The sequence below is a fragment of the Entelurus aequoreus genome, linkage group LG07 (genome assembly GCF_033978785.1).
Source record: "Entelurus aequoreus isolate RoL-2023_Sb linkage group LG07, RoL_Eaeq_v1.1, whole genome shotgun sequence".
In the NCBI taxonomy this organism is placed as follows: domain Eukaryota; kingdom Metazoa; phylum Chordata; class Actinopteri; order Syngnathiformes; family Syngnathidae; genus Entelurus; species Entelurus aequoreus.
Window position 1 is genome coordinate 80,441,605 of NC_084737.1, and position 21,041 is coordinate 80,462,645.

General features: G+C 36.2%; 1 protein-coding gene across 3 annotated transcripts in view; it reads left to right on the forward strand.

The window, feature by feature from the left end:
- Window positions 1-21,041, forward strand: part of LOC133654313 (laminin subunit beta-2-like) — a 134,725-nt gene that overhangs the window by 26,317 nt on the left and 87,367 nt on the right. The window contains exon 1 of one of the 3 annotated variants that reach the window (XM_062054610.1): window positions 9,901-10,001. The exons of the other annotated variants lie outside the window; for them this stretch is intronic. Coding sequence (XP_061910594.1) covers window positions 9,992-10,001 — 10 coding nt within the window. The 5' untranslated portion in view covers window positions 9,901-9,991. Of the gene's footprint in view, window positions 1-9,900; window positions 10,002-21,041 lie in introns of those variants that run through there. 3 annotated transcript variants of the gene reach the window in all.

Here is a 21,041-nt window from a genome sequence, read left to right on the forward strand (position 1 = left end):
GTGTGTGTGTGTGTGTGTGTGTGTGTGTGTGTGTGTGTGTGTGTGTGTGTGTGTGTGTGTGTGTGTGTGTGTGTGTGTGTGTGTGTGTGTGTGTGTGTGTGAAAAGCCGTAGATATTATGTGATTGGGCCGGCACGCCCCCAATATTGTTGTCCGGGTGGAAATCGGGAGAAATTCGGAAGAATGGTTGCCCCGGGAGATTTTCGGGGGGGGGGCACTGAAATTCGGGAGTCTCCCGGGAAAATCGGGACGGTTGGCAAGTATTACTTCTCCCTACCACTCCGTACAGCGGCGTTTCAAAAAGTCATAAATTTTACTTTTTGAAACCGATAATTTCGGATATTACATTTTTAACATTTATCTCTACTTTTGTCCTACTAATTTCGGCGGTTCTTGAACTCACCATAGCGTGGACTGTGACGCAACAGGTTGTTTGCATGTAAAATCTTCCACTCCTTCTTTGTCTCATTTTGTCCACCAAACATTTTATACCGTGCGTATAAACCAGGGGTGTCCAAAGTGCGGCCCCGGGGGCCATTTGAGGCCCGCAGCTAATTGTTTACCGGTCCGCCACACATTCCGGAAATGCTATTGCAAAAATAAAAAAGAACATTACATTGCTCAAAAAAAAAAAAATTATGACAAAAAATCCATGTTATAAAGAATTATTTTCAAGGCTCCAATTACTTCAAATAATTCACTTTAAAATGTTTTATGTGGTAAATATTGCATATATTGTGTAGTTGCCATGTAAAAACATCAAAGTTTTCTTTGACAAAAGCGCATGAAACAAACAAAATAATAGTTCAAACGTAAAATGGACAGACATATCTGAAGTTGATCTCGTAACTTAAGTGTTGAAAGTAAAAAAAAAACTAATAAAAATGTATCACTTTATGAGTGGGGCACCTTTTGGATCCCAAATATATTTAGTGGTATTTTATTTATCTTTTCACTGTGATTACCCAAAAATATTAATGAATTAAAATCAATGGTGTCCTGCATTATTGATCTTTTAGGGCTCTAATTACTAAATACTGCATATTTCAGTTTTACTATAAAAAAAACAAAGTTGTTTTTGACAGAAAACCCATAAAACCTTTTTATTTTTTATTTTTTATATCAACTTGAAGTTGATATAGAGATTTACTGTAAGCGTTAAATAATTTAAAAAAAATAAATAATTTGACTTATTTTTAACATTTTAATGACTGAGACCCTTTATGGTCCCCGGCAGTGGTCCCCAACCTTTTTGTAGCTGCGGACCGGTCAACGCTTGAAAATTTGTCCCACGGACCGGTGTGGGGGTGGGGGGGGATTAAAAAAAAATTTTTTACATTTTTTTTTAATTTTTATTTTTTTTAATTTTTTTACATAAATAAATACAATCATGTGTGCTTACGGACTGTATCCCTGCAGACTGTATTGATCTATATTGATATATAATGTATATATTGTGTTTTTTATGTTGATTTCATTTAAAAAAAAAATAAAAAATAAAAATATATTTTTTATTTTTTATTTTTTTAAATTCTTGTGCGGCCCGGTACCAATCGGTCCGCGGACCGGTATCGGTCCCCGGGACTCCTAAAGGTAAAATAAATAAAAAATCCATATATTTTGTTATGGTTTGAAAATGAAAAATATCAAAATGGCCCCCACATGCTGTAATTTTCCCGTGTGCGGCCCTCAGTGGAAAAAGTTTGGACACCCCCGGTATAAACAAAGCGCACTGCAATGGAGCGCTTGAGGCCTGCTTCATTCCGACATAGAGGGAGTTGCAGTAGTCCAAACGTGATGAAATAAAAGCATGGATTACCCGCTCAAAGTTTGTTAAAAGCTCCTGACCGCCGTTATAACATTGGTTCTGTTCCCGGGCTGCGGTCTGGCTCCATAATGCCGTCTTTGGACGTGAAGTCCTGGCCTGGACTCACGCTCCGCTCAGCTGTCAAGTGGGTTTGACAACGTCCGTCTGCCTAACAGAGCGTGTCAGCGAGCGGGCCCAGATGCCGCCATGTGTTACATTAACAAGACTTGGCACCGGGGAGACAGCAGAATGAGAGCGCCACATTCCCGTGTCGCGGCGGAGACGTCTGACGGAGGAAACATGGCATGCAACAGGTGGGCCGGAGGAGAGAGGATTTAAGGTGACGTAACTACAGGAAACAGATGAACAGACACAACACTGTAGTCATGTCAAATGTCTGGCTTTAAGAACACACTAGAAGCAATCAAGAAAATACAAAGTAGCCAACTAAAAACACTACAAGACACCACTTGTACTTTGTTGCACCACCTCTGGCTTTTATATCCGCTTGCAGTCTCCGAGGCAGTGTTTTTCAACCACTGTGCCGTGGGAGATGATCTAATTTCACCTATTTGGGTTAAAAAATATTTTTTGCAAAGCAGTAATTATAGTCTGCAAATGATGTGTTGTTGTTGAGTGTCGGTGCTGTCTAGAGCTCGGCAGAGTAACCGTGTAATACTCTTCCATATCAGTAGGTGCAGCAGGTAGCTAATTGCTTTGTAGATGTCGGGAACAGCGGGAGGCAGGGTGCAGGTAAAAAGGTGTCTAATGCTTAAACGAGAAAATAAACAAAAGGTGAGTGAGTTAGAAAAGGCATTGAAGCTTAGGGAAGGCTATGCAGAACGAAACTAAAACCGGACTGGCTACAAAGTAAACAAAAACAGAATGCTGGACGACAGCAAAGACTTACTGTGGAGCGAAGACGGCGTCCACAATGTATATCCGAACATGACATGACAATCAACAATGTCCCCCACAAAGAAGGATAAAAACAACTGAAATATTCTTGATTGCTAAAACAAAGTAGATGCGGGGAAATATCGCTCAAAGGAAGACACGAAACTGCTACAGGAAAATAACATAAAAAAAAGAGCTGTCTAGAGCTCGGCAGAGTAACCGTGTAATACTCTTCCATATCAGTAGGTAGCAGCAGGTAGCTAATTGCTTTGTAGATGTCGGGAACAGCGGGAGGCAGGGTGCAGGTAAAAAGGTGTCTGATGCTTAAACAAAAAAATAAACAAAAGGTGAGTGAGTTAGAAAAGGCATTGAAGCTTAGGGAAGGCTATGCAGAACGAAACTAAAACCGAACTGGCTACAAAGTAAACAAAAAATGAATGCTGGACGACAGCAAAGACTTACTGTGGAGCGAAGACGGCGTCCACAATGTACATCCGAACATGACATGACAATCAACAATGTCCCCCACAAAGAAGGATAAAAACAAGTGAAAAAATAAAAAGATAATAAATAAAATAAAAATAAATAAAAACTAGAACAGCCAAATAGCTTAAACTAGTATGCATATATCTAAAAAAAAATGCTTTTTTAAAAAGAAGGGTTTTTAAGCCTTTTTTAAAAGCATCCACAGTCTGTGGTGCCCTCAGGTGGTCAGGGAGAGCGTTCCACAGACTGGGAGCGGCGGAGCAGAAAGCCCGGTCTCCCATTGTTCATAGCTTTGTCCAAGACGAGAACTAAAACAGTACACACAGGAAAACAGCAAAACAATCCATATAAGTCAGGGCGTGATGTGACAGTACACCTACTTTGAGACAAGAGCTATAGTGATGCATGCTTGGTTATGCTTTAAAGTCATATCCGACTTTTTACTGTCAACTGAGTTTCGCTTGCTTATGATGTCCGCTGGTGGTGAGCCTCCGCATTTTTTCAACGCAAAAAATGTGCCTTGGCTGAAAAAAGGTTGAAAAACCCTGCTCTGAGGCATGGTACTCACTAACGACTACGAACTCTTCATCCATCTTGCTCCAATTTTCTCTGATTGCTGTTTTCAGTTCAGCTTTGCAGCACTCGTGTTCTATTGGACTATTGATCTTTCTTCAAGGAAAATGTTCTGCTTTGTGGCAAGTTGTATTATCATCCTCTCCATTGATGGAATAAGAAGAGTGTCCAAAATGTCAAAGTCAACTTGTGCATTTATTGAAGATGTGATGACGGACATCTCCCCCAGTGCCGTTACCTGGCACTAGGGTTGTACGGTATACCGGTACTAGTATAGTATCGCGGTACTTATGAATAAAAAATGGTACTATACTTTAACGGGCATGACGTCGCCACGTCATGACATTGCTGGTTTTACAAGCAGAGGAGCATGTTCGGCAGCGCACACACACGGAGTACTTACAAGCAGACACAGTGTGTAGACAGAAAAAGAAGAATGGACGCAGTTTTTTACAGCTTGTCCTTCATAATTTTGACAAAATAGGTAGATAAATGACACAATACGTTACTGCAGACTAATTAGGAGTCTTTGTTTGTTTACTAACTACTAAAAGACAAGTTGTCTTCACTATTTTATTCAAGGACAAAATTGTTCTTCGATTGCAAAAAGAAATATATGTTTAATGTACCCTAAGATTTTTTGTTAGAATAAAGCCAATAATGCCATTTTTTGTGTGGTCCCCTTTATTTAGAAATGTATCGAAAAGTATCGAAATACATTTTGGTACCAAAATATCGGTGTCGAAACAACACTACCTGACATGCAGCCCCATATCATCAATGACTGTGAAAATGTGCACGTTTTCTTCAGGCAGTCGTCTTCATAAATTAATGAATAATAATAATAATAATGGTAGTAACAGAGACAAAATGAGGAGAAAGGAAAATATATTATTGACAACAAAAAATTATTAGTAGTATTATTATTAACGCTATTGTTATTATTAACACTTATTATTATTATTATTATTATTATTATTAGGATGTCTGATAATGGCTTTTTGGAGATATCCGATATTGTCCAACTCTTTAATTACCAATACCGATATCAACCGATATATGCAGTCGTGGAATTAACACATTATTATGCCTAATTTGGACAACCAGGTATGGTGAAGATAAGGTCCTTTTTTTAAAAAATTAATAAAATAAAATAAGATAAATAAATTAAAAACATTTTCTTGAATAAAAAAAGAAAGTAAAACAATATAAAAACAGTTACATAGAAACTAGTAATTAATGAAAATTAGTCAAATTAACTGTTAAAGGTTAGTACTATTAGTGGACCAGCACAATCATGTGTGCTTACGGACTGTATCCCTTGCAGACTGTATTGATATATATTGATATATAATGTAGGAACCAGAATATTAATAACAAAGAAACATCCCTTTTGTGTGAATGAGTGTAAATGGGGGAGGGAGGTTTTTTGGGTTGGTGCACTAATTGTAAGTGTATCTTGTGTTTGTTATGTTGATTTAATTAAAAAAACCAAAAAAAAAAAAAAAAACGATACCGATAATAAAAAAACATAATTTTAACAGATTTATCGGCCGATAATATCGGACATCTCTAATTATTATTATTATTGTATTATTAATATTGTCATTATTATAATGATAACAATACAAATTAAAAATAAATAAACAACACCTACATGACATAAATGGTTAAGATGTAAAAAATATTGTGGAATAATTCATATAATCCAGGGGTGTCCAACTTGTTTGTATTGAGAGCCACACCGCAGCCATTAGGGGGCCGCTTGTAACAGTAAATCATTTATGAATTTGCCTATGAATTTAAATATTAAAAAAAAAAATTACCTTAAGAGTAAAAAAAAATCTGTGAATTTTACCACAGTTTTTTACAAAAATAAAAGCTTAGTTGCCAGACTTTTACTGTAAAATATGTGGTGTTTGTTTGTATTATTATTATTTTTACAGCATATTACTGTAAATAGAAATACAGTACCGCTGCTTAATTTTATTTTGTCAACTCAGCTGCCAGTTTTTCACCATAATAAAATGTGGTCCCATAAAATCATCAACCGTGGATTTTACCGTAAAAAAAAACAAACATTGGTCTTTTTTTTTTTCAATTTATAGTAATATGCTGTAAAAAAAAAAAAACTCCCTGAATTTTACAGTAAAATCTATTGGATTGGTAATTTTTATAGTGTAGAATAACTTGCTTTGAAATCATAAGTTAAGCAGTTATTTGAGTATGTATTTGGATTTTGACCAAAAAAGTTGGATAATATAATATTTGTTGCAATATTGGACATTATTTTTTTTTCCCCTGTCAAAGTAGAAAAAAATCCTAATACTTTTAGTAAGAAAATAAGAAATTAAAGAAAGAAAATGTAAGGTATTTTATTCACACATATTATTATAAAATGAGGTTGCGGGGCAGATCTTGAGTTGGACACCTATGATATAATCCAGCCAGTGAGCTCTGATATTTTTAGTCATCCAATATCAAATTCAAAAAGTCTATGATGGAAATGAGGGTGCTAGAATAGAATAACTAGTCATTAATAGTGGGGGCAATTGTGAGTGAGCGCTATGAATTCTGCCCGGCAACAGGTGATGCAGCTAGGATTTCTTGTTTGTTGAAAATTCTACATTTTCTCATGAATTATACATGTTTGTGTGGTTGAAGTCATCATATCTTTGGAGTAATGTTATGTTTTTGTGTTATTGGACCTGTTCTGCCAGCAGCCTCGAGTTCAGAGCTGCGTAAAATGCGGCCCGTTAAGATTTTCAATCCGGCCTGCCGGACGTTCAGCATAATTTTTTTTAGACCTTTAACATCAAAACTGTAGCCGCCATTATGATGTGCAGTGCTGTTTTTAAATGACCGTAAGTCTTGAACTATAAAAAGTATTTCAATAGTTGAGTGTTATGGGAGTTATTACGGTAATCTACGTCAGCTCAGACCAGGAACAAAGCAGAGTGGGCCGGGTTAGTGTGTCAGAAACAGATGCAGAAAGCAGATTTTTACGTGATAATATCATATTTTAGGTGTTTATTACACTTTACATTCATATTTTGCGAGTTTATTTTTACATTTTTGTTGTGTTTTGCTTGGTCTGAGAAGTAAAAGAGGAGCGACATTCCATGTTGTTGATATTCAGTGTTTTATTGTGCGTAGCTAATATTGTAAATGCCACTTTCTTTCTTTTTAATGTACATTTTGGGTGTCCCATTCAGTAAAAAAACTGTAAAATTCCATTCCGTTTTTTTGAGGTGGTCTGTCATAACGTTTTTAGGAGTCTGTCGGACAATGTAACTTTTGGTATTAGTGTTCCTGGAAAAAAAAGGGGACCCACACATACAGATTTTTACAGCTAAATGTGAACATATCATTTATACACACATACACTTTGGCCCCCCCGGACACATTTTTTTCTCTCAATGTGGCCCCCCAGTCAAAATATTTGCCCAGCTCTGCCCTAGTGTGTTGGAGTGCAGTATTGCATTGGCTAATGGGGACAATTACTGAGTCCTATGAATTCTGCCTAGCAACAAGTGACTGCACAACCCTGTTGACATAGAATAGAATAGAATAGAATAGAATAGAATAGAATAGAATAGAATAGAATAGAATAGAATAGAATAGAAAGTACTTTATTGATCCCTAGGGGAAACTCAGCACCACAGTTCGCTCACAATAGACAATAAACACTTAGGTATTTTTTACATGTGAATAATATAAATACAGTCTATTATACAGCATTATTCACATGTGAATAACATAAATACAGTCTATTATACAGCATTATTCACATGTGAATAACATAAATACAGTCTATTATACAGCATTATTCACATGTGAATAACATAAATACAGTCTATTATACAGAATTATTCACATGTGAATAACATAAATACAGTCTATTATACAGCATTATTCACATGTGAATAATATAAATACAGTCTATTATACAGCATTATTCACATGTGAATAATATAAATACAGTCTATTATACAGCATTATTCACATGTGAATAACATAAATACAGTCTATTATACAGCATTATTCACATGTGAATAACATAAATACAGTCTACTGTACAGCAATATTCACATGTGAATAACATAAATACAGTCTATTGTACAGGATTATTCACATGTGAATAATATAAATACAGTCTATTGTACAGCATTATTCACATGTGAATAACATAAATACAGTCTATGATACAGCATTATTCGCATGTGAATAACATAAATACAGTCTATTATACAGCATTATTCACATGTGAATAACATAAATACAGTCTATTATACAGCATTATTCACATGTGAATAACATAAATACAGTCTATTATACAGCATTATTCACATGTGAATAACATAAATACGGTCTATTATACAGCATTATTCACATGTGAATAACATAAATACGGTCTATTATACAGCATTATTCACATGTGAATAACATAAATACAGTCTATTATACAGCATTATTCACATGTGAATAACATAAATACAGTCTATTATACAGCATTATTCACATGTGAATAACATAAATACAGTCTATTATACAGCATTATTCACATGCGAATAACATAAATACAGTCTATTATAGAGCATTATTCACATGTGAATAACATAAATACAGTCTATTATACAGCATTATTCACATGTGAATACTATAAATACAGTCTATTATACAGCATTATTCACATGTGAATAACATAAATACAGTCTATTATACAGCATTATTCACATGCGAATAACATAAATACAGTCTATTATACAGCATTATTCACATGCAAATAACATAAATACAGTCTATTATAAAGCATTATTCACATGTGAATAATATATATACATTATACATTTAAGTACAGTCAAAAAGGAACATATGCATTGTACAGTCTGATGTCTGTCGGTGTAATATGTTTTTATAAATAGTTGATTTATATAGGCTAGTAAGGTAAAGTTTTGTACCTGACATGTGAATATATAAATCAACTATTTATAAATACACATTAGTAGGCTAAATGAACCTCTTTAACATATTAGGTGTAATATGTTGTTGCACAGCTTTATACTAAATTGTGTTGTTTGGCACAACAGATCAAAATCATAAGAATGATTGGTGCATGAGAAGAGGGAGGTGAGTGAGGGGGAAGTGAAGGGGACGAGATAACGAAGACAAGGATGTGGGAGGAGAGCTTGGCGGGATGTTGGGTGGAAAAAGTGTTGGGATGTTGTCCATCTGAGCAAAGAAGCTGCTACGTTAATTAGCAGGAGGAGGAGGATGTTGACTTTTCCATGCTTGGCTTGAAAAGTAGCTACCTGATGGCGAGGTCTGCAGCTTTAAGAGATAAATAGGAACTTTATTTGCCTTCGTTAGTGGCCTGACTGAGTGCTTCCGTGTCTTTTGCTTAGGCTGGTCTGGGTGGAATGTGTCACGTTGACGCCACTTCCTCTGACCACACTGCAAAAAGTCAGTGTTCAAAAACAAGAACAAAAATACCAAAATTAGGTGTATTTTCAGCAAAATTATCTGCCAATAGAACAAGAAAATTTGGCTTGTCAAGACTTTCCAAAAAAAGTAAAATTAGCTAACCTCAATGAACCCAAAAATAGCTTAAAATAAGTATATTCTCACTAATAACAAGTGCACTTTTCTTGGTAGAAAAAAAAAAAAGAGACCTTTTTGCTCAATATGTTGAAAAATATTCTTAAATGAAGTAAATGCTAGTGCCATTATCTTGACATAATGATATGCGCTCGGCATTACATTTCTTGAAACCAGCAAACTTATACTAAAAACTAATTTATTGTTCTTAATGGAAAGGCAACAAGGCAACCGCTTGTTACTCTCGGGGTCTCCTAGCCCGGGGGTCGGCAACCCGCGGCTCTATCTTTAGCGCCGCCCTAGTGGCTCTCTGGAGATTTTTCAAAAATGTATGAAGAATGGAAAAAGATGAGGGGGAAAAAAAATCAATTTTTTTGTTTTAGTATGGTTTCTGTAGGAGGACAAACATGACACAAACCTCCGTTATTGTTATAAATCACACTGTTTATATTAAATATGCTTCACTGATTCAAGTATTTGGCGAGCGCCGTTTTGTCCTACTTATTTTGGCGGTCCTTGAACTCACCGTATGGTCTGTTTACATGCATAACTTTCTCGGACTTTCTAGGACGTGTTTTATGCCACTTCTTTTTCTGTCTCATTTTGTCCACCACACTTTTAACGTGCGTGAATGCACAAAGGTGAGTTTTGTTGATGTTATTGACTTGTGTGAAGTGCTAATCAGACATATTTGGTCACTGCATGACTGCAAGCTAATCGATGCTAACATGCTATTTAGGCTAGCTATATGTACATATTGCATCATTATGCCTAATTTGTGGCTATATTTGAGCTAATGTAGTTTCCTTTAAGTCCTCTTAATTAAATTTATATCTCATGACACATGTAATATGGCATTTAATTTGTTGCAGCTCCAGACAGATTTGTTTTTGTTTTTTTGGTCCAATATGGCTCTTTCAACATTTTGGGTTGCCGACCCCTGTCCTAGCCCCTCAGGCAAATCATTTTGTCTAAAAATGCATTTTTCCATGGATAACATGACATCATTGCGCCAAGTGCGGGCTCTTTCAGTCAATTAGTGCGCATATATACAGCCCGGCCCCCGGACAAAAAAAATTTAATTGTAATTTTGAGGAATTTATCTGAATGTGCATGAACTATTTCTGTTCAAAATTGTTAGAAATGTTAAATGTTTAAATATTAACTGTCAGTTTACTGTACTGTGCCAACTGTACTACTATATGAGTACGTGTTTTCTATTGTTTAATTGGAAATAAAACAGCAAAGTCCATTTGGCTGTCATCCGTTTTAATTATGAGACACAATTGTGTCAAAGTCATGATTTTTTTTTTCCACGCTTGAAATAAGAAATGATTACTTTAAAAAAGTAGTTTTTATACTTGTGAGTGTTGATGACACAGTTTTGCAACAGTTGATATTCTAGTTTCAAGCATGTTTTACTCAATATAGCTCATCAAATCTCAGCAACAAGCTGTAATATCTTACTGAGATCATTTAGGAGCAAAACACTTAAAACAAGTAAGACACTCTGACATAAAATCTGCTTAGTGAGAAGAATTATCTTATTTGACAGAAAATAAGCAAATATCACCCTTATTTGAGATATTTCATCTTACTTAGATTTCAGTTTTTGCAGTGCAGGGACACCTGATGATATAGAAGGTAGAAGGAAAAACCGACTTTGTCTCAATTAGGACTGGAAAAAAATGTGAATCACTATTTTCTTGCTAAGAATGGAATCGTGATTGTTGTTTTTTTTTGCACACTATTATTAAGGCTCCTGTTAGAAATAAATCACGCTACTTCTACTGGTTTTTATGACACCGGATCCCTCAATATTCACAATTCGGCATTTTTATCCCATTTTTGGTGTTAAATAAAAATTTATTTTATTTTCATATTATTTTATTTAATTTATATTTTTCCCCGAATAGTTTGCATGTTCTCCCCGTGACTGTGTGGGTTCCCTCCGGGTACTCCGGCTTCCTATCACCTCCAAAGACATGCACCTGGGGATAGGTTGATTGGCAACACTAAATTGGCCCTAGTGTTTGAATGTTGTCTGTCTATCTGTGTTGGCCCTGCGATGAGGTGGCGACTTGTCCAGGGTGTACCCCGCCTTCCGCCCGAATGCAGCTGAGATAGGCTCCAGCACCCCCCGCGACCCCCAAAGGGACAAGCGGTAGAAAAATGGACGGATGGATGTTCAAGGCTGTTTTTTAGAAATAAATCACGCTACTTCTACTGGTTTTTATGACACCGGATCCCTTAATATCCACAATTCAGCATTTTTATCCCATTTTTGGTGTTAAATAAAATACATTTGAAATTTTTTTTATTTTCATATTATTATTTTTATTTTTTTCCCCAAAAAAGTTTGTCAATTTAATTGTGTCTAACAATAAATTTTTTAAAAAAATCAAGTTTTAATGTTGAATTTTGAAAAAAGGCATCAGCGTGTACAAAAAAATAAGTGCACAGTACACGTTGGATATAATTATGATTCAATTCTTTGGAACAAAATTAGGTCCGTGTACCTTCCGTTCATTCCATTTCCAATTCTGAAATGCAAATCAAACCGAACGCCTCCCTAGGGAGGTGTTTAGGGCACGTCCGGCCGGTAGGAGGCCACGGGGAAGACCCAGGACACGTTTGGGAAGACTATGTCTCCCGGCTGGCCTGGGAACGCCTCGGGATCCCCCGGGAGGAGCTGGACCAAGTGGCTGGGGAGAGGGAAGTCTGGGCTTCCCTGCTTAGGCTGCTGCCCCCGCGACCCGACCTCGGATACGTGGAAGGAGATGGATGAATGGATGAAATGAAAACACAAAATTAGGGCCGTTTTTCGATTTTTATTATATATGGCAGATTTTAAAACGAACCAAAAAGGGTTGATTTTCATTCAAATATTGCCATCAAATTGGATTTTATGCTGTTTTCCTTTTGTGGATTTTAATTTTTTACAGATAAACACAAAAATCGAAATGCGAAAATCCGAAATGATAAAATGCGTGGTTATCTGTGTGATGACTATTTGAACCGGAAGCAGTATTTTAGCTTTTCCTTCGCCTTTAGCATGTTTTTAGCATAACGCTAACACCTTTTGTTCAGCAGGAGTCCTATTGTCGTTTAAAAAAAAAAAAAGTGTCATTAGTGCCGAGTCATACCAATATACAAATGGGAGCCATTACCTCCCTGCTTGGCACTCAGCATCAAGGGTTGGAATTGGGGGTTAAATCACCAAAAATTAGGGATGTACGATAATGGCTTTTTTGCCAATATTCCGATATTGTCCAACTCTTAATTACCGATACCGATAGCAGCTTGGAATTTGGGACATGCTCTCCCTGAGAGAGCATGAGGAGGTTGAGGTGGGGCGGGGGGTAGGGGGTAGCGAGGGGTGTATATTGCAGCGTCCCGTAAGAGTTAGTGCTGCAAGGGGTTCTGGGTATTTGTTCTGTTGTGTTGATGTTGTGTTACGGTGCGGATGTTCTCCCGAAATGTGTTTGTCATTCTTGTTTGGTGTGGGTTCACAGTGTGGCGCATATTTGTAACAGTGTTAAAGTTGTTTATACGGCCACCCTCAGTGTGACCTGTATGGCTGTTGACCAAGTATACATGGCATTCACTTGTGTGTGTGAAAAGCCGTAGATATGATGTGACTGGGCCGGCACGCAAAGGCAGTGCCTTTAAGGTTTATTGGCGCTCTGTACTTCTCCCTACTAGGGATGTGCGTATCGATCCTGTGGTATCGATATATCGATACTCACACGCTACTCATTTGGCATCACTTTTCTGAAAAAAGTATCGATATAAACCAAAAAACAGCGTGTGGGGGGTGCAAGCATCACTTTCAGATGTTTTTGATGACTTACTTAAGTTACTATGTGCTGGGACACGGCTGTACCTGGCAGAGTATAGAGCTGGCCCAGTCACATGACAGGAGACAGCCAATGAGCGTCGTCAACGTGCAACACACACACGACTGTAGCCATGCAGCCAGGCATATCCAGTGTCGGGCATTGTTTATTTTATTTTTTTACTGAATATTTTTGTTTAAATGATTATCCTAAATTCAAATAATTTCCACACAGGGGAATTTACTGTTAGTTGAAAATTGCTTGAGTATTTAAAACAAGATAAGAAAGAGATACAATTGGGAGATTCTTCATCTTTGCATTGCAGTTTTATTTTTTTCCAAGAAAATCTTGAAATATATGATTGAATGTGATTTTGGTTTTAATCTGTAACATGATTTCTTACATTTCGAAAACATTAGCCTATTTCATATTTCATTAATTGCTAATTATATCACAAACTTTAAAAAATAACTGCAGCTTCTTGCGATTCGGATTTGACAGTTAATTGGAAAGCCTTAATATCTAATTATTATTATATATAATATATAATTATTATTATATATAATATTGAATTTATTTTTCATATTTATTTTAATTTTACTTTTATTATATATTGACCATAATAAATGTGGTATAAATGGTCTGTATTTGTCTTGTGATTTGTCTTAAATAATAACAGTAATAATATTTTTGACTGACAGAAATTGAAATTAATGGTATCGGTATCTATGAAAATGCAAGAAAAAGTATCGGTATTGTATCGAATCCTAAAAGTGTGGTATCGCCCATCCCTACTCCCTACGTCCGTGTACACAAAAAGTCATACATTTTACTTTTTGAAACCGACACCGATCATTTCCGATATAACATTTTAAAGCATTTATCGGCCGATAATATCGGCAGCTCGATATTATCGGACATCTTTACCAAAAATGATTCCCGATGATTCACTGCTCCCCGTCCCTCCCAGGGGGTGATCAAGGGTGATGGGTCAAATGCAGAGGGTAATTTCACCACACCCAGTGTGTGTGTGCGACTATTAGTGGCACTTTAACTTTAACTACAATCACCCAACCACGGAAGACAGCACGCAATTTCAACCAATCAGAAACAACGTAAGTCGGGCACACGCGCAAAGGTTGCGATAGCAAATAATTTAGCGACAACAAATACTCACAATCATGTTATTGTGATCACACAAACAACAAACGTGAATTTAAAACGTGGCATATGTGACACTGGCTCCATGTCTTTATGTTTTGGAAACGATGTCATGTTTCTTTGCCTGGCACCTGCCGAGGACGAGCTTTGTATGTTGTGTATTCGGAAGTAGCGGACAGATAAATGCTGCAGTGGAGCGTCAGAGAGAGAATGATTGACAGCAGGGATCTGAGAGGATCCTCTCATTCAGACTCAGCGGCTCCTCTCTTTCTCAGCTGTCATCCTTGCATTCCTCCCTCCGCCGTCTCTCCATGTATGGTCGCGCAGGACACTGAATCCAAAATACTTACCACCGGGCGCTCATGACTAATGCGGGCACCAAGTTAGGAGAAAATCTAAACCCAAAAACGTTCACATCCGGTGAGTACAAAACTACAGAATCAGCAGCCTGATTAAAAAAAGAAATAAAAAACCTCTGTACAATGTAGAGCAGGGATGTCCAAAGTGCGGCCCGGGGGCCATTTGCGGCCCGCAGTTCATTTTTTAACGGCCCCACGGCCCATTTTAAAATACGATTAAAAAAAATGTAAACCATAAAAAGTGGTATGAAAGACCAAACAGGTGAAATGTAACAAGAAAATGTTGCAATTGTTACTCTAATAACACAAAGCTGCCATGCAGGCTGTTTCTTTCTTTAAAAAATAATAATGAATCAAAATCAATGTTATTATGAATTATTGACCTATCCAAGGCTCCAATTACGTCACATTAAATATTGCACTTTGAGATTTTTTTTTGGGAAAATGTTGCATATTTTGTGTTTGCCATATAAAAAATAGAGCTTTTTTTTTTTTTTTTTTTTTTTTTTTTTTAAAGAAGGACCTAAAACGAACAAACAAAAAACATAAACAACAATACAACGTATAATTGACGGATAGGTCTGAAGTTGATCTCGAGATTATTGTGTTAAAAGTAAACAGTAAAAAAAAATTATAATTTATTTTTTAACACTTTATTTAATTCATTTTTGTGTGATTTGTTTTTAAGTGTCATCGCTCAAAAAATAATAATGAATTAAAATCAATAGTGTTATGAGTTATTGACCTTTTTAAGGCTCCGATTATTATATAATCTGAAATATTCCTCTTAACAATTTTATTGGGTTAAAATATTGCATATTTTGTGTTTTTTTCCATAAAAAAACAGGGTTTTCTTTGACAAAAAGAGCATACGACTTAAATCTTTAAAAACGTTATATTGACAGATAGACCTCATGTTGATCTAGAGATAATAATAATGAATAATGACACATTTTAAATATTTTTTGGACCAAAACCCTTTGGGGTCCCCAGGATCAAGCCTGAGTGGAGGCCTTAATGTATATTTTTTATGCATTTATTGGTTTTTAAAATAAAAAAATATCAAAATGGCCCCCGCTTGCTTTGATTTTTCAGTGTGCGGCCCTCAGTGGAAAAAGTTTGGACACCCCTGATGTAGAGCAATGGCCAATATTTAGGAAAAAAACAATTGTAACATGCTTTTGAACGCCCCAAAAGTGTTTATAATATCTTATTTGAATATGAATGATATATTTTCAAAGTCAGCAAAATTTGACATTTAATTCATATCACATTTGAAACATAACATCGGTGCTCAAAAATATGTATTTTCTTTTTGTAAAGCAAATCCCCACGTTTAATTCAGTTCAGTTCCGTTTCAATTTAATTGGAACGTGCACACGACACAAAGTAATGCATCACATTTTTTTCCAGTTGTTTCATGGCAGCACGTCCGAAAAGGAGCAGGGAGAAGCAGAGCGTTTTTAATCCTACCGCTTTTCATACCATAGCAATTGTATCCCATTTACTTGTTGTCTGTAACAGAACAGTGAATACATAAGTAATAAATAGATAATATTCCATAATAAGTAAACAAATATTAAATACATAAATAATCTTTATCTAAAAAAACTCAACAAATGTATGTTTTTTTATTTTATGTGCCAATTCCATTTAAGGATTTCTTTGCTTTTTCCCCTTATGACCTTTATTAGAGGGTTTTTTTCTGCATAATTAAAAATATATATATTTTCATTTTATTTTCGATATTATTTTTAGTCAGATTTTTTTTACATATTATGTTATTATTATATAATATTATGTTATTGTTATATATATTAATTACAACTTATATTAGATATTGTTCTATATAATTGGGTTTTAATCATTTTTATGTTATTTTTTATATTACTTTTTAATCAGCATTTTTTTTTTACATATTATATTAGTGTCATATATTATTATATTATATTATTTTTATTTTTATTACAACATAAGTAGTTGATTTCCTTATAATTAGGTTTTAATTATTTTTGTTGTATTTCTAAATTATTTTGAATCATCATTTATTTACATACATTATTATATTTCATAATCTTATTATTATTATTATATTATATGTTTACTACAACAATAATGAACACAACATGACATCAAGATAGTTAAAGTGAGTTCATTTACATTTTTTCAATAGGATTGTTTAATTTAATTATATATATTTTTTAAATTCTGACTAAATATCTGTGTTGGCCCTGTGATGAGGTGGCGACTTGTCCAGGCTGTACCCTGCCTTCCACCCGAGTGCAGCTGTAACAGGCTCCAGCACCCCCGAAAGGGACAAACGGTAGAAAATGGATGGATGAATGAATGGAAAATAATATCCTCAGAAATAACAATTAGGTAATATAAAGGGTGCCTAAAATCATTTAATTTGGTTGAAATAAAGTCAGTGTGTTTAACTTCTTAATTACTTAATTCAATACATTTTTTCCTGATATTTTACCTCATTTTTGGTACTGAAGCACGCGTTTTTATTTTTTTTATTTTGTAAAAAGTACACAACTGAAAATATTGAAAATAATATAAAATGCACATAAAACACATATAATATAAACATGAAATGTATGCCATGTAAAGGTTGAATATCCTTAAATTAGGGGTGTAACGGTACGTGTATTTGTATTGAACCGTTTCGGTACGGCGGTTTCGGTTCGGTTCGGAGGTGTACCGAACGAGTTTCCACACGAACATATTAAATAGCCGCCTAAGCTAAAGTCTTAAGCTGCTCCGCTTCCTTCTGCCTGTCTGTTAGTCCTCTACACAGCACCCAGCATTGTCCCACCCACACAACCATCTGATTGGTTACAAGCAGAGTGGTAACAGCCAATCAGCAGTGCGTATTCAGAGCGCATGTAGTCAGTGCTTAGCGTTTAGCAGGTAAGCATCAGGCCGCGGACTCTCCCCAAATTATTAAAAAAAAACCTCCCAGTCAACTACTAGTAACATCACTATGAGCCCGTTGACCTTCTAGAAACATAAACGGCAGCTTAGCTCGCTCGCAGTCCTGGCTTGATAGATATATTTTTTTCATCCTTCTAGCTATAGTGGAAAGGGGGGTCGTCACAACCTACTGACCAAACGTGGGTCCACACAAAGTAGGCAAGACATGTATGTGTGTGTGTGTGTGTGTGTGTGTGTTTGTGTGTGTGTGTGTGTGTGTGTGTTACGGACAGCAAAGCCCTGTCTGTCTGTTATTTCACTTTACCTTTTTCTGTGTTGATTGAGCTGTGTTGAAGCAGCAAAAAAGGACATTATGTTAAAGGCCTACTGAAATGAATTTGTATTTATTTAAACAGGGATAGCAGATCCATTCTATGTGTCATACTTGATCATTTCGCGATATTGCCATATTTTTGCTGGAAGGATTTAGTCGAAAACATCGACGATAAAGTTCGCAACTTTTGGTCGCTGATAAAAAAAGCCTTGCCTGTACCGGAAGTAGCGTGACGTCACAGGTTGAAGGGCTCCTCACATTTCCCCATTGTTTACACCATCAGCGAGAGCGATTCGGACCGAGAAAGCGACGATTACCTGGTTAATTTGAGCGAGGATGAAAGATTTGTGGATGAGGAACGTGAGAGTGAAGGATTAGAGTGCAGTGCAGGACGTATCTTTTTTCGCTCTGACCGTAACTTAGGTACAAGCTGGCTCATTGGATTCCACACTTTCTCCTTTTTTTATTGTGGATCACGGATTTGTATTTTAAACCACCTCGGATACTATATCCTCTTGAAAATGAGAGTCGAGAACGCGAAATGGACATTCTCAGTGACTTTTATCTCCACGACAATACATCGGCGAAGCACTTTAGCTACTGAGCTAACGTGATAGCGTCGTGCTTAAATGCAGATAGAAACAAAAGAAATAAGCCCCTGACTGGAAGGATAGACAGCAGATCAACAATACTACTATCAGGAGACACCGAACCAAACCCTGGACATGTAACCACACGGGTAATGCTGTGACGCCTGTCGAAGCCTAGCAATGCTGTTGCTAACGACGCCATTGAAGCTAACTTAGCTACGGGACCTCGACAGAGCTATGCTAAAAACATTAGCTATCCACCTACGCCAGCCCTCATCTGCTCATCAACACCCGTGCTCACCTGCGTTCCAGCGATCGACGGCGCGGGGAGGGACTTCACCCGATCATCGATGCGGTCGGCGGCTAGCGTCGGATAGCGCGTCTGCTATCCAAGTCAAAGTCCTCCTGGTTGTGTTGCTGCAGCCAGCCGCTAATACACCGATCCCACCTACAGCTTTCTTCTTTGCAGTCTCCATTGTTCATTAAACAAATTGCAAAAGATTCACCAACACAGATGTCCAGAATACTGTGGCATTTTGCGACGAAAACAGAGCTGTTTGTATTGGGATACAATGTGTCCGAATACTTCCATTTCAACCATCGACGTCACGCGCATACGTCATCACACATAGACGTTTTCAACCGGAAGTTTAGCGGGAAATTTAAAATGTCACTTTATAAGTTAACCCGGCCGTATTGGCATGTGTTGCAATGTTAAGATTTCATCATTGATATATAAACTATCAGACTGCGTGGTCGCTAGTAGTGGCTTTCAGTAGGCCTTTAAATGAAGAGTTTCTGTCTCTGATAGTTGATATAATAATGTAAGTGCATCATAAAGCCTACATGAACTCCATGGTGTTCAGGGATGAATAGTCTCTCCTATTGCTTTTGTACTATTTTTTCAGCTCTAGTTACATGAATCATTAGTAATGGAGCAGCCTAGTTTTGAATGGCAGGGTCCCTGCTATCACATGTTGATAAAAATATCACATTTACATAATAAATCAACTACAGGCTTCCCAAATGCTGTAATAACTGACTTGAAACGGTTTAATGTTGCACTTTTTATATGTAGAAGAAAAGTTTTGGCATTTTATTTAATCCGAGCAACAACTTGAGGCAGTTTAATGTTGATTAACGTGGGCAGAATTATTATAGTGTTCCCAATGTTAAAAGGAGAAAGCCATTGTTTACACATTTGGTAAATAAATAACCAAAAAAATGTATATTTTGTTGTTTTCTTACTGTACCGAAAATGAACCGAACCGTGACCTCTAAGCCGAGGTACGTACCGAACCGAAATTTTTGTGTACCGTCACACCCCTACCTTAAAGGTATTTCATAATCTCAGACTGCATGGAGAGAGATAAAAGTGACAAGATACACCATGTACAACATCTGCTTCACTCCTCCAGCTTCCCCCCCCCCCCCACACACACACACACACTTGAAAGTATATCAGTAGTTAGCAGAACAGATGTCAAGTCACTTCCGAAGCGTCTGCCAGTGATACTGATGATAGATAAGTCTTGTTCCTTCTCTCCCATCACTCTCCTCTCTACTTGTTGGTGATTACTTCCAAAAAGATGAGCAGGACTGTAACGTGGCCTTGGAGTGTCCCAGTGTGTGTTTGTGGACTTCTTCTCCACTCGTTTCCACACCATGTTTGTTTGTCTGTGTGAAAACCTCCTCTGCTTTCTTCCCACTCACTTCTCCCGTCTATGCTAGTTTTAATGCAGGGGTCACCAACGCGGTGCCCGCGGGCACCAGGTAGCCCGTAAGGACCAGATGAGTAGCCCGCTGGCCTGTTCTAAAAATAGCTCAAATAGCAGCACTTACCAGTGAGCTGCCTCTATTTTTAAAATTGTATTTATTTACTAGCAAGCTGGTCTCGCTTTGCCCGACATTTTTAATTCTAAGAGAGACAAAACTCAAATAGAATTTGAAAATCCAAGAAAATATTTTAAAGACTTGGTCTTCACTTGTTTGAATAAATTCATTAATTTTTTTACTTTGCTTCTTATAACTTTCAGAAAGACAATTTTAGAGAAAAAATACAACCTTAAAAATGATTTTAGGAGTTTTAAACACATATACCTTTTTACCTTTTAAATTCCTTCCTCTTCTTTCCTGACAATTTGAATCAATTTTCAAGTAAATTAATTTTTTTTATTGTAAAGAATAATAAAAAAATTGTAATTTAATTCTTCGTTTTAGCTTCTGTTTTTTCGACGAAGAATATTTGTGAAATATTTCTTCAAACTTATTATGATTAAAATTCAAAAAAATTATTCTGGCAAATTTAGAAAATCTGTAGAATAAAATTTAAATCTTATTTCAAAGTCTTTTGAATTTCTTTTCAAATTTTTGTTCTGGAAAATATAGAAGAAATAATGATTTGTCTTTGTTAGAAATATAACTTGGTCCAATTTGTTATATATTCTAACAAAGTGCAGATTGGATTTTAACCTATTTA